The 15,496-nt window shown below is 31.3% G+C and overlaps 1 protein-coding gene across 3 annotated transcripts; it reads left to right on the top strand.

Annotated features, from left to right (window-relative positions):
* The first annotated feature begins 2,899 nt into the window (after positions 1-2,899).
* On the top strand, positions 2,900-15,132 carry LOC110108570 (dolichol-phosphate mannosyltransferase subunit 1). Of its 3 annotated transcripts, none has more exons than XM_020839258.2 (9): positions 2,900-3,056; positions 3,582-3,692; positions 10,309-10,408; positions 10,530-10,563; positions 10,641-10,717; positions 10,804-10,829; positions 13,816-13,980; positions 14,060-14,174; positions 14,802-15,132. In XM_020839258.2, the coding sequence occupies exons 2-9, from the start codon at positions 3,598-3,600 to the stop codon at positions 14,904-14,906; spliced, it is 717 nt and encodes a 238-aa protein (XP_020694917.1). In that variant the 5' UTR covers positions 2,900-3,056; positions 3,582-3,597; the 3' UTR covers positions 14,907-15,132. The 3 variants fall into 3 exon arrangements, with proteins under 3 accessions (XP_020694917.1, XP_020694918.1, XP_020694919.1); XM_020839259.2 differs by having other exon boundaries at positions 2,911-3,056; positions 3,498-3,692; XM_020839260.2 differs by having other exon boundaries at positions 2,917-3,276.
* The last annotated feature ends 364 nt before the right edge of the window (positions 15,133-15,496 follow it).

The following is a 15,496-nucleotide window of genomic DNA, read 5'->3' as shown; positions in this document are numbered from 1 at the left end:
AACCGGAGACTTATGCCCTCGCACCTACACCGATGCAGATTGGGCGACAGATCTAACTGACCGGAAATCAATTTCCGGCTTCTGTACATTCTTAGGCAACAACCTCATTTCGTGATCGGTCAAGAAACAAACGACTGTAGCTTGGTCATCCACGGAAGCTGAGTACTGTTCGCTCTCAGCTGCAACTTCCGATATCCTGTGGATACGCCGGCTAGCTGATGAATTGCACATCAATCAAACCCGGCCAACGACCATATATTGTGACAATACCTCGGCAATAGCTCTAGCACACAATCATGTCTTCCACGCAAGGACGAAGCACATAGAGATTGACTATCACTTCATCAGCGGCCATATACAAACCGGCAACATCAGCATAGCCCATATTTGTTCTACATATCAAATTGCTGACATTCTCACAAAACCTGTTCCCATAACTCATTTCAATTTGCTACGTTCCAAATTAACCATTCGCTCCCAGAATGGTTAATTTGAGGAGACGTGTTAAGGGAACGAGTTAGACACGTCAGCAAAACCGTTTCTTGTCATTATTATATCAATAGAGTTCTATATATACTCCTGGCATTGCTCTGTAATAAACATTCAAGTTATAAAGATTTCTATTTCTCCTTTCCGGTTCTTTCTTCTCCGTGTTCCATTCAAGATCCTCTACATACCACATCATCACTCTAAATAATTGTAATTATTAATGTTTATTTACATGTGCACAAAATGTATGTGAATAAAAAATAAAAATTTTAAAATTCATATTAAAAAGGTATAAATAATATTATTTCATTTAATTTTTTAAGTAAATATTAGAAAAATTAAAATTTTATGTTTATAAATATTATTTGAACGGAATATTTATAATTTTCTATTTGGTTGAGAGCTCATGCTTTGTAGTTTTTCTATCATAATATATTATATTATGCTATTATCTAAATATTTAAAATTGTTATACTGTGTATAATCCTTCTCCTCTACCTTTTTTGAAGAATTATTTATTAAATACAAATTCTTTAGTTTAAAATAAACATATTGCAACTAATAAGCTCAAAACATATATATACTAGTTTTATTGCCCGTGCACAAAGTGCACGTTGCTAGAAGTTAAACAAAAAATTACGTTGTTTATGATAAGAAAGCTATTCCAAACGAAGCATAAGACTAACACCACTTTCCTGTTATAAAAGCTACATCATCATACTCCACTAAATACCTATAATTGAATTAATAATATCCCATTTCAATCCAAAGTTCCACAAGCTCCAACCAGCCAAGTTTTAAAACCATCAGTTTGTAATATTCAAATGTTAACATAACTAATATTTGTGTTCTGAGAGTTTAAACACAAATATTGAAGGAAATTTAAATACAACAACAAAGCTTCGAATCTATTGATGCCAAAACATATGCATAAGGCTTGATAAACAGTTAAGGGATATTTGCAAAAGTGAATCAACATGAATAAATAAATAGCAATAATTCAATTTTTTAAAACACATAACACAAAGAATACTGTCAATGTACCTGTAATCTATCACATACTTAGATATTATTCAACCCTTCCTAGTTGCAGAATTGTCTGCCTTTCATTCTTCGGTTGATTTAATACATAAACAATCTGCTTAGATTGTTCAACTGTTTGTGAACCTATTATACTCATCTCCTACTTAAGGAAATGTTCAAGAAATAGATGAAATTTTCAAAATTGATGAAGAGAAGACTCATGTTACTCATTTAGGGTTTAGGTAAAACCTAATTCAAATACAAAAGAAAAAATACAAAGCTGAAAACAAAATCAACACATAAAAATGACATCCTCTTTTGCAAAGAAAAATTTAAGGATAGCAAAAAATGTATTGAAGTTCTCAAAACATCCTTAATAATATAAGTCACAAATATTGAATACCTTATCAACTATATCCAAGTAGTATATTTTTTTCTTGAGACAAATATTGAAATATGTTTTAGAAAATAATGATTTAACTGTCACTCAAAAAATTGAAATCATTAAAGGCAATGCTTTAAAGGCATTTGCATAGTTTAAGAATAATATTGATTTTTAGTTACGCCCAACAGAACATGGAAAAAAAAACTTAAAATTTCATCTTTAGTTCAAAACATTTATAGCCAACTTTAATAAGTGGGAAATAATAGCAAAAAAAAAATAATAATTTATGGTTTCTTATTATTAAACTTTAATTTTTTTTATTTGCACCATTTGTTTAAATTCTTTTTTAATTTGATCTTATAAATATTTTGTATTAATTTTATAAATTCTTCTATCCTGCAAAAAATATATTTTATTAATTTTTAAAATCTCATTAATATTAAAATTATGCACATATATTAACTTAATTTTCTAAATCTTAAATTATTTAGATGCAAACTCTAATTAAAATATAAAATATTAAATTAATTTTGTTATATTTAAAAATTTAACTTTAGATGATTGGGTTACAGAAAACAACAACCTTCCGATGATCTAGTTAGAGAGAGAGTAGACGTATTAGATTTGGCTTATGTTAAGAAAGATAAAAGTATACTTAAAAATACTTAGTTTGAAAATATTAGAAGCGATTTATTTTTATTAAATTTTAATAAGAATTTAGCTTGTGATAGAACATAATGAAAAAAAATTTATTCATATAGCTATCCCATAAAATGGGATAAAAATTTGATGTTATTATTGTATTTAAAATTTCAGCAACTTTCATTTTATGTAACTGTATTTAAACTAGTTTATAAAAATAACACTAATAATTATCTAATTATTTTTAAAATTTTAAATTTATATTTAATAAATTACATAAATTAAACAATTTAGGGACTGTTTGGTATGTAGAATTAGGAGGGTTAAATAATCTATTTACTTGCATTTTATAAATCTATATTTATTCTTCCTTCTGCATTCGTTGCTGTTGCCTTTTGGACTTACGTCGCGTGAGGTAGGGTTTTGGACGAGTCGCTAGACTGCGAATCGGAAGTGGCTAAGTTCGTCGTTCTTCCTGTTGGATCAGACGTAGCGACGGGAGTCGCTCGCTGTGAAGGTAACTATCGTTCTTCTTTTCGCGCGCTTCTTCAGCCAAATCCCGTAAATCCGCAGGACTTCAGGATTGAGTAAATCCGGGATTTACGGAAAAAAGAGGGAAACGGAGGATTTTCTCCGCCGTGAGATCTACCGGCTGCTTAAATCCTGATTGGCAAGAGTTAGCATAGATCCTGCCCAAATCCTGCATAACTCCTGTTGCCAAACAGCCCCTTCGACTGGTATTCTTTTGTATTCGTTTAAATCGCTTAAATCCGTCAAAACATAGGATTTACTGTAAATACTGCGTAAATCCTGCTTAAATCAGGCTACTAAACTGCTCCTTGGAGCATTTGTTGTCCTCCGTTCCTTGCTTGCTTTCCCCTGACCATCTCCAAACCCTCTCGCTTTTTTTGTTCTTCCACTGGAATCTTTCTCTTATTGCAATCGAATCTACCTCTAGCTGGCTGCGTCATTGAGAGTCAGATTGTGATATTGGGCTGCCCTACTTCAGTTTGAATTGATTCCTTGGGATCTGATCGTCTAGGGTTTGTTCTTTGAGCATGGAGAAGAATAACAAGTATAGCATCATCATACCAACCTACAACGAGCGCCTCAACATCGGCCTTCTTGTGTACCTCATCTTCAAACACCTCCGGTAATGCTTTCTCCGTCCATTTATTGGAATTTACTATTTTTGTGCCATTTTATACTTTATAGTATTGTGAAGATTTAAATTATTTGGTTGCTTCTTCACTGTTTGTTTGTAATATCCAGATGATCAACACTAATTTTAACCTTTTTTTCCCATCAATTTTAGCTATGTAGCTGCCATCTGTATAGATGGTTGCTCTTGGATCATATAGTTAATTTTCCAACATATAAATAGCACGACAATTTAGATGCTAGCAAAGATGTATCAATAATTATTATGGCTAAATAACATGATCAAATTAGATTCTTCTTTTGAATATGACTAATGGAAAATCTTCATTAATATATTAAAAAGCGAGAGCCCCCCGAAATAAACAATTCTTAAGAAGGCTCTCAGACATCTCTTTGTTATGTTTTTCCTTTAAAGAGTAAACTACAATACATAAATTCAATTGTGAATCTTTTGCTTAGCAAGGTGTCTAGAGTTGGAAGGCTCAAGTTGAGAGGTATGCTGGTAAGTTAAGTAATATTCCAAGATATTTTCATTAATACATGGCAAAGATATTTACATTGATACATGACACTCTTTTTCCAAAAGGGGTAGTTTAACAAATAAAAAGCTTCAATAATCATCAAATGAACTAATAATGGTTTGGTGAGAGATAAGATCTACTCCAAGGGTGGAACCATAGCTACTACAGGGCGGGAAATCACCCACCCTCAAAATTATAACTTTGTTACATACAACAACAACAACAACAACATCAAGCCTTTATCCCACTACGTGGGGTCGGCTACATGAATCCTTTTTCTCCATTGTGTCCTATTAAAAGCCAAATTCTCGTTTAAATCTAATAAAGAAAGGTCATTCCTAATATTTTCTAACCAAGTCTTTTTAGGTCTACCCCTACCTTTCTTAACACAAGTCAAATCTAATACCTCTACTCTCTTAACTGGGTCGTCGGAAGGCCGCCTTTTTATGAGACCAAACCATCTAAGGCGACTCTCTCTAATCTTATCTTCTACTGGAGCTACTCCAACCTTTTCACGTATATGCTCATTTCGTATCCTATCTCTAAGGGTAAAGCCACTCATCCATCTAAGCATCCTCATCTCTGCCACACTTAACTTAGTATTATGCTTCTCTTTTAATGGCCAACATTCGGCACCATAAAGCATTGCAGGCCTCACTACCATCTTATAGAATTTTCCCTTAAGTTTGAGGGGTACATTTCTATCACATAACAAGCCCGATGCATTCCGCCACTTCAACCATCCAACTTGAATTCTGCTGATAATATCCCCATCTATTTCACCATCACTCTGAACAATAGATCCAAGATACCTAAAACGTGTACTCTTATTAATGACTTGATCGCCCAACTTTGTTACATAAAGAAGATTATTTAGATAAGTTTGACCCTTTTAAAATCTATTTTTCCTATGTTTAGAAGAAAAAAAATCTCTAACTAGTTGCTAGTTGGTCAAAACTCCGTTCATTTTTGCAAGCCGCCAAATCCACAGCTCAGTCGAGTTGAGAAAAAAAAAATATTTTGAATCCACTACTCAAATATATCACCTATTTTCTTCAAATATATCACCTGTTAAATAATACTTTTAGTATGATTATTTTTTAAAATGAGTTTAATTTAAATATTTAAGCTTTTATTGATAAATAGTAACATTTGAATAAAATATTCTCTTTCTCTCTCTCTCTCTCTCCCTATATATATATAATATATATATATATATATATATATATATAACACAACAAAAATAAAAGAAATAAAAATATTAAAATTTCATAGATATACTAAAAAATCTTATGTCATTTCATATACTCAACAAACAATCATATAAATATAATTTCATGGATCTGACAATATAACCAACATAAATAAATGAAATTTACAAAATAAAAAATGGTAAAATATATAGAGAGAATGACACTTGGGCTAAATAAACATTTATATCTATCATTTTTATAAGTCAATGCAAATTTTTTGTAAGTATGTGTTATTAAGATCTCATTTGGTATATTTATATTGGTAGTTTGCTTTTATTATGCTACTTGACGTAAGTTCACAATCCTTTCACATTAAATTAAATATGAAATATTTCATAAATCAATTTATATATTCTTAAAATCATATAGATAGTGCATAAATAGAATAATTATTTTTAATATAGTAGACAAATATCTTATTTTGTCTTATTTTTGTTATTTATTTAAGACTTAAAGTATTGCAAATGTAATAATTGCTGACCATACTTAATATTTTATAAATGCTTGAAGTCATGTTAACTTCTTAAAAGATTTGCATACATAGAACAAAATTATTATATATTGATATGTGTAACATCTACATCTTTACATTTACTTATATAACACTTTGAAATTTGTATTATATAAAAATATAATTAACATAATATTATCTCAAGCAAAATAAATTATTTCGTGTATATCTTTTTAGGTGATTTAGATCATATATAGAATGATGTATAAATAAATATAGATGCTTAACATATAAATAAATAAAAATTTTGTGATGTATGTATATAAATCTCACTAGTTTTTTATTTCAAATCTTTTGTAACAAAAAGTGTGTGCATATGAACATTTCTATAAGCTTTGAATATCTTCTAAATGATATTCATACTATTGTTATACTTGTTATAGAAAAATAATTGTATATTATTATTATTTAAAAATTACTTATAAAATGATACTTTAGACCATAACATCCATCTTAAACATTTACAATGATAATAAAGAAGTCTATTATCACTCTTCGTCCTAGCTTTGTACAAAGATCTAACATGTATACATATAAAGAGAGAGGTGTGCGAGAATCATAAGAGACACCAAGATTTTTACGTGGAAACACATCAATTTCAAATACATTTCTTTACTATCATCACGAATATTTAAGATATATGTTATGACCTAAAATGTCATTTTATAAGTGATTTCTAAGTAATACTATATAATTTTTTTTTCTTATAACAAGCATAACAATAGTGTGAATGTCATTTAGAAGATATTCAAAACTAACAGAAATGTCCAAATGCACACTTTTTTCTTATGAAATGTTTGAAATAAAAGAAACTAGTAAAATTTATATACATACATCATAATTTTTTTAATTTATTTGTACGTCTAACAGCTATATTTATTTATATAACATTTTATATATGATTTAAATCATGTTGAAATATATGTGTGAAATAATTTATTTCAATTGAGATAATATAATGTTAATTATATTTTTATATAATTTAAATATTAAAGTTTAATATATGTAAATATAAAGATGTAGAAGTAATATATATATCAATATATAAAAATTTTGTGTTATGTATGTAAATCGCTCAATAAGTTAATATGGCTTCAAACATTTATGAAATATTAAACATGATCAGTAATTATCGCATTTGTATTACTTTAATAAAAAAAACAATGTTAAGTAAGAGACTTGACTAATATATTGAAAATTATTATTTTATTTATGCACTTTCTATATGATTTATGAGTATATAAATTGATTTATGAAATAATTCATATTTAATTTGATGTGAAAGGATGATGAATTTATTTCAAACAACATAATAAAAACAAACTACTAACACAAATATATTTCAAACAGCATAATAAAAGCAAACTGCCAACACAAATATATCAAATGAGATCTTAATAAAATATAATTACAAAGAATTTGGGTTGTCTTATAAAATGATAGATATAACTGTCTATTTAGCCTAAGTGCAATTTTCTCTATGGATTTTACTATTTTTGACATATTTATATTGATTAAAAATAATGATAATATGAAAAAAGTTATTCTTGATTGATAAATTTAAGTTAAATTGATTAAAAAAATAGTTTATTAATTTTTAAATAGGATGAATACGGCTACAAAGACTTTCAAATATTTAACAAAGATTATTAGAAAGTTGATTTTTATCTAATAATTTCAAAATTTATGGATGACAATGCATCATCTAATTGCCTATTCTCCTTTATAAGTTGCTCATTTGATTACAATTAAATAAAGATGACCTTGAAGATTAATATTTTACATCATTTTATATTTCATATAACTTAGGATAATATGTAGCGATGATGTTAATTAATTAGGATGACATATTTTAAAAATAATTAAATATTTTATTATATTTTTTGAATTAAATACAATGTAAAAATATCAAAAGTCAATAGTTATTGGTATATAATAGACTTCTACACGGTCAAAAAGAATAAAATGATGACTTTTTTAATGGAGTTATTATTATTTTTGTTTTAATAGCATGTCAATATCCTATTTTTATTTTGGAGAGAGAGGTTAGATGTCGTCATTTTGAGCATAAATACTAAATATATTTAAGATCGTGTGAAGTCAGGTTGGATTTATATTGGAGGGATCTGAGTCTGATTATTAATTTTGGATATCACATGAAGAGTGAGGGTCACTTATCGACACTCAGTATAGTACTTTAACTAATTATGCACCACAAAATAGAAAAATATAAAGAAATGATATATAATGTTGTTGTGGAATCCTCCCAATTTTGAAACTCAATAATTTAATAATTTATTTTGTGGAGCTCAACAACTTTTATGGCATGGCTTTCCTTTGAACTACTGTTATAGTATAAATACATAATTTTAAAATAAATTTTATCGCTCAAGAATATTTTAATCAATCATTTTAATTGTTAAAAGAAGCTAACCCGATAGATAATCTAGTCTCTATTAAATAGCAGCTCCTGATTTCTATCATTAATCTATATTACCTTTTCCACAATTGTAAAGGGCCCTCATGTCAGTAATTCTTGCTTTCTTTCCATGGATCACATTTAGTGTTTAGCATGATGAAGTAAAAAGATAGCTATTTAGAAACAAAAAACATTAGATGTCACAGTATCCCAAAAACATAGTTCTTTGCATGTAAAGCACAACTCACAGTGTTTTTCAATATAAACGTATGTGGCACAAAAATCTCTTTGGAAAGTTTAAAGTTTGGGCTAGAACTAAGTTTTTTTTTTAAGATAAAACTTTATAAAAATGTTCTGTAGAAGGGATAAACTCTTAAGATGTATCTTTAAGTAGTGGTATATAGGTGGGAAGGCAGGAAGCCTTTCTCCACGATGTGATCCAGGTGGCTATGCATATGAAAAATCTGTAAACATGAAAGATACCACATATGCATTGCAAGATTGCATAATGGGATCAATATTACAACTTTATATCCTTTTTCCTCTTATATTTTCCTACATGCATGGGGTACTAATTAAAGAAAATCCACTAATTTGGGCTATTTGAAAGGGGTAGTTTAAAATTCGTTATATAAAAAAATAAATGGGGGATTAATATCAAAATCTTGTGATGGCTTTACAAGATTTTATAAAATATGATACATTTTCATGATGTGTCATGTTCTACTTTTTGTAGCATACCATGATGTCACGTTGATGTTGTGTTAGATTTATTTCCCCATGTTCGTGTTGGTGAAAAGATAATAAAAAATCAGTCCATACTTCTTGTTCCTACAATTTTCTACTTGTTACCTTGCCGTTTTTACTTCCAAAACGTATCACTGGGTCAAGCTCGAATTTGAGCTTGTATATCATGAGCTGAAATCTGATCTCCAGCTTAAATTCACGGCTTGATTAGCTTGACTTACAGGCTCATTAATAGTCGAGTTCAAGCAAGCTTGCGAGCTAATTGAGCTCATTTTCAACCCCACATTTTATATGTTAAGGGCTAGGACTATGATGTTCTACATGGTTGGGTTGGGGAGGCAATACACAATGAGGCTACACAACAATGAGGGGTTATGATGGGAGGATGTGAGGTGCAAGGGAGAATATCAGGGAGAGGGCAAATTATTGCGTCTGGTGTCCGGATTCGTCCGGACACCAATCCAGATGCGTCACGTCACCCAAATACACACCGGGGCCAGTGTATTTGGGTGACGTGGCGCATCTGGATTCGTTGTCCGGAGGTCAAGTGACCGGACACAATAATTCGCCCAGGGAGAGAGGGTTGCGAATAGTGTATTCAAATTCACTTTGATAGGACAAATTTTGAATACATGGGAAATGACCAAATGGGTCTTTTGGGGTATTACTATTTTTTTTTTTTTTTGCATTTTTTTACTTCAAACCAAACATTCAAAATGTTAAAATGACATGGAAATGAAATTCAATGTCTCATTCATACAACCGTAGAAATTCCTTAAAACTAGCTTTATTTTTGTTAACTGCTGATTATGAAAGTTCTGCGAAGATTTTGGTGATTAAAGCTCTTTGTGAGAGTTATGTTTACAAAAGTTAATTAGATTGGTTTAAAGATCAGACAAAAATGAGACTCTAATAAAGTAGCTATCCGCTCATCATCCAAGCTGGAGATTCTCTAGATACCATACCATTTTAGTTTTAATTTCCCTAAAATATAGTTTTCTTTATGTTGTTGCTTATGCCTACTGTTCCTTAATGCACCATATTTTCTTAGAAAGGTAAACAATTTAATAAATTTTACATGCTAAAATGCCCTGATGGTGTAAAACATAATTAGCATTTCTAAAAGTCCTATAAGCATTCGATGTTTGATTTTACAGGGAATTGGATTTTGAAGTCATAATTGTAGACGATGGTAGTCCTGATGGTACTCAAGACATGGTAAAACAACTTCAGCAACTATATGGTGAAGAGCGCATTGTAGGAACATGATTCACTTTTATTTTTATGAAAGCATTCTCTTATAGATTTAATCCGATTTAATTATCTCTCTGATTATATTGGTGCCATTAACCCTACTGAATGACTTGATGATTCCAAGCTATTAAGAGCAAGACCAAGTAAGCTTGGTCTAGGTATGTGCTGGCCATTCCTTTTATCTTTTATCTTTAGATAAAAAAGCTTTAAGTTTTTGATCTAAAAAGGGGTACAGGAACTGCCTATTGTCATGGGCTGAAGCATGCATCTGGAGATTTTGTAATAATCATGGATGCAGATCTGTCTCATCATGTAAGAATGCTGCTTAATGTTTTTTGGCTATCAAGTTTATTTGTTCTTTTTTTAATCTATGTTCTTCTTTCTACTCCTTTTTGCAGCCAAAATATTTACCAAGTTTCATTAGGTGAGTTTCCGTGTTATGACACTTTTACGCTTTTTAACAAGAATCTGGAGACATCTCAGTATAGTTATGTTTTTTTTAAGCTTTAATTGGTATAAACACATAAAAACTTCTCCATTTGCTCATCTGCCATCTAATCTTCATGATTTACCAACCTACCACTCAAGTTTAAGACAAAACAAATATGCCATTCCATTTCCTCCATCTTCCACAATGCAAATAGGTGTTATAATGACTTGATTTTATGATTAGATGGCTTATAATCGACTCATGGATCAAATTGATTTGATTTTGAGCTGACTTAAATCAACTTGATTTCAAGATGCTCCAAATTAGAATTGAGTAGGGTCAAATTTGAATTGAGTTGACTTCAATCATTTGTTTTCCTTTTCTTAAATTTTAACAAATATTTAATAGGCATATATTCATAAGCATTTATATATTAATTTTAAAAATATACATACTATTTATGTAATGAACTTATCTCAAGTTGACTCGATTCGATCAAGGCCCAGCTTGAAATTGTCTTGAATATCGGAATGAGCTAAAAATGTGGTTCATGGCTTGGCTTTTTAATTAATAATGAGTTTAATCTTTGAGCAATCTTTGCTTTATGAGTTGAAATCGCATCCTTAAATGCAATCTCCTCCCCTTCCATCATATGATTAGAAAGAACTCATCTCCTCCCTCTTATTATTCTTGCCTGCTTCATGCATCTATACTCGCCACAAATCCTTTAATGCATCTCTTCCCATTACACACTGATGATGATCTTAATTTGCCTCCATAATTTTTGCTAAATGTGTCATTTGCAATGTATTGATACACGTTTTCAATCCATCTCATTATTCCCCGTTGAAAATCACTTGCTGTGTCTACGGAGGAACCTGGTTGGTCAAGCATTTTCCATGGAGATTAGTGTTACTAAGATTTTGGTTCTTCTATCAAATAGCTGGTGGATGAGGAGGTGGGGGTTGTGGTGGAGCGCTTGAGGGGAATGAATGGAGTGAATGAAGTGACCACTGGCGATGGAGGAGTGGGAGGGCAAGCCATAAAAAAGGCTAATCGGCTAAAGGAGTACATGGAGTGGTTGGCTTCCTTGACCTCATCGTACTTCATTACAGAGAGACTTTTGTAGTTTAACGGACCATTGATTTGACTCTTTCAGATATTGCAGCAGTTTAAGCTACTCTAATCTGAAATGTGTTAACAAGGGTGTGTTTTATTCTGTTTTAAAGATTTTAGTGCCAAAAGTTTATTGCATTCTCATTATTGGTGTTAAGAGCTTCAGACCGTTATGTAGAATCTCATTTCTGAAGAGTTCTTTTTTTTAATGGCTTTTTTTAAACCGTTTTATTGTAGCCATAACCACTTAGTTGGATTCAGATTTTGAATTGTATGAGTCTGATGCAATCAATTATGTTGATATTGTTACAACAACAACAACATCAAGCCTTTATCCAATTACATGGGGTCGGCTATGTGTATCTTTTTTCTTCATTGTGTCATGTTAAGAGTTAGATTCTCATTTAAAACTAATAAAGTAAGGCCATTTCTAATATTTTCTAACCAAGTCTTTTTAGGTCTACCTCTACTTTTCTTAACCTAACCAAATCTAAGAATATTATCAACAAAAAGCATACACCAGGGTACATCCTCTTGCAAATGTTTAGCAAGGACATCCATAACAATACAACTAAACCAATTTTCATAACAAAGCTTCTCATCATTATTTTTTTTTATGCACATTTTGATTTCACCGCTAGCTAATTTTACTATTAGGAGCTTTGTTATAAAAATTATGTTGCTATTGTTATTGGTCCGTTGACAGGGAAAAAATATTCTATTCAAACTAACTTTAGCTTGTTGATCCACAGTTTTTATGCAATCACCTGCTCGTTTCCTCTAACTTAGTAGATAAATAATAAAAAACAAATTAATTGAAGCCTCTTTTTATAAAAAAATTTATATAAAGGTGGGTGCTGTCCGAATGTTGTTTCTGTTGGGTCTCTTGTGTTTTAAGGTTTCTAAATTAGATAATTTTATTTCGAGAGTCCAAATCATTACTATGAAAACAGTTTTATCTCTCCAGTAGCGTAAGAGTATGTGTGATTTAATAAAATGTACAATAGTGTATATGAATAGTCGCAGTAGTAGGATTTTCTTGTTGCATTCTATATTTGTTGTAGTTTTTCACGGGACCTGCATTACTTGATATAAATAGCCATTTCTTCCTCATTTCATTCTCATTTGTATTCTTGAGGCATTTTGGAATTCGAGTACTATGCTTTGACAGATACCAGACAGATGATCCCCGTTATTGAGTTAGTTACACCCCTTCTCATTTTTTTGATATTTTTTATTGGCCAAAGTTTGACAGTACCATGGTTAAAATTGAATTCTCAATATTGGTCATCTTGCTTCTGATTGATCTTCCAGTAAAATTTTGTACCATCATTATTCTTTTGATCAAGAGTGGTAAATAAAGATGCTACTGTTGAATTTTTCCCAATAAATGTCTTTAATTTGCCATGTCAGTGCCAACATACAACAACAACAATAATGTTAAGCCTTTGCCCCACTACGCGGGGTCGGCTACATGAATCCTTTTTCGCCATCGTGTCATTTTAAAAGTCAAATTCTCATTTAAATCTAATAAAGAAAGATCATTTCTAATATTTTCTAACCAAGTCTTTTTAGGTCTACCTCTACTTTTCTTAAAATAAGTCAAATCTAATACCTCAACTTTTCTAACCGGGTCATCGGAAGGCCTCCGTTTAATGTGACCAAACCATCTAAGACGACTCTCTCTAAACTTATCTTCTACTGGAGCTACTCCAACATTTTCACGTATATGCTCATTTCTTATTCTATCTCTAAGGATAAAGCCACTTATCTCATTGGTGCTTCATGAGATGGTTAAATAATGTAATGTTGAAAATTAGTTTGGTGGCAATATCGCTATGTTATACCATCCATTGTTGAGCAGGAAGCAAAAGGAAACCGGGGCCAATATAGTTACTGGCACCCGTTATGTTAAAAGTGGTGGTGTTCATGGCTGGAATCTTATGCGCAAATTGACTAGCAGAGGAGCAAATGTATTGGCGCAGACATTTTTATGGCCTGGTGTGTCAGATCTTACTGGATCATTTAGGTACGTCCTTTCAGTTAGAAGCGCCAAGTTTCTTTTTGAGCTTCAATTTCCTGATGCCTGACTTAATTGTTATTTACAGGCTTTATAAGAAATCTGTTCTCGAAGATGTCATAAACTCCGTTGTGAGTAAAGGATATGTATTTCAGATGGAGATGATTGTCCGAGCCAGCAGGAAAGGCTATCATATTGAAGAGGTAATATTCTAGTTTTCTATTTTGAATCTTCTGATTTTTGTAATGATTAGAGAGAAAGACACAAGTGGTTTGATCATATACAACAAATGGTAGAAGATGCAATAATAAGATAATATGTAAAATTAGTGTAAAATGATTAGGTAGAAAACGAGAGAGAAAATTAACTTGATCAATATTGTGCAAAATAGTTTCAATGCCTCATGCAGCACTAATCAAGGATAATTGTTTTTGGGAATGGTAAGCGAGATAAATCCATGGCTTTGGAGAAATGACCTTCTCTGTCGATCATCGGAAAAATTATTCTGTGCGGAAGCTGAACCCCGTTCGGATACCTAAACCTGCAGTCGGTATCACTGACGTGGCTCTTTCTAGTTGGTATCCTGATGTAGAGCTGTATTCTGCGTCAGCACAGAATAATCTCTCCAATCATTAGGCTTCAAATTCTTTCACCTAGATATGAATAATTGGAGAACTGAGGATAAGAAAGTTGATCATAAATAGTTGAGATAAAGCTAATGCTGATGCTACATATGATGATGCAATACCTATTGAAATATATTACACTAGTTGGTGCTGATTGTTTATCAGAACAATTTATTAGTCGAAATTTCCCCCTACTTTGTGTAGGTTCCGATAACATTTGTGGACAGAGTTTATGGAACTTCGAAACTAGGAGGATCCGAAATAGTTGAATACCTGAAGGGTCTCGTTTACTTGCTTTTCACAACATAAATTGGAGAATGAGTGAAGGAATACTGCCAGAGATTTTTTTTTGCTGACTGGTATATGCTTTTTTCCTCTAATTAATTTTGTATTATTCAATTGTTGACCTCAAGGATGTCCAATTGTTTTTGGTTTTGTTGCATACGATTGCTGATCACTAGCTTAAGAAATAAGCTTGTTGTAAATGTTGTAAAAATATTTTCTTCTATTTATTTCGTTCATTTGAAACCCCTTACATGAGTTATCCATATCTAAAAAATCTTTGGCATACGGTATTGAAGAGAATTGCAATTGGGAAAAATTATTATGTGCGGACACCGAACGCCGTTCGAAAATCAACTAAAGTGCGTCACATCACCTCTTCGCTTGATACGGCGGCTCGGTACTGTTGATATGGATGCACCTGATTCGTCTCCGGATGTAGAGCTGCATCCGGCCTCCACATAGAATAATTTCTCAGCAATTGGGCACCTTTCGAACGTCCAAATTTGTTTTATATGAGAAAAACGTGCACATATTCTGATGGAAAATGTATTTTGCATCAGAATTAGAGGAAATGTGCCATCCAATTTGCCTTAATATTAGTGCCACTTCAGGAT

Source organism: Dendrobium catenatum, unplaced genomic scaffold (assembly GCF_001605985.2).
Source record: "Dendrobium catenatum unplaced genomic scaffold, ASM160598v2 fragScaff_scaffold_923, whole genome shotgun sequence".
In the NCBI taxonomy this organism is placed as follows: Eukaryota; Viridiplantae; Streptophyta; class Magnoliopsida; order Asparagales; family Orchidaceae; genus Dendrobium; species Dendrobium catenatum.
Note: the sequence above shows the minus strand (reverse complement) of the source record. Positions and strands in the feature narration are given on the sequence as shown.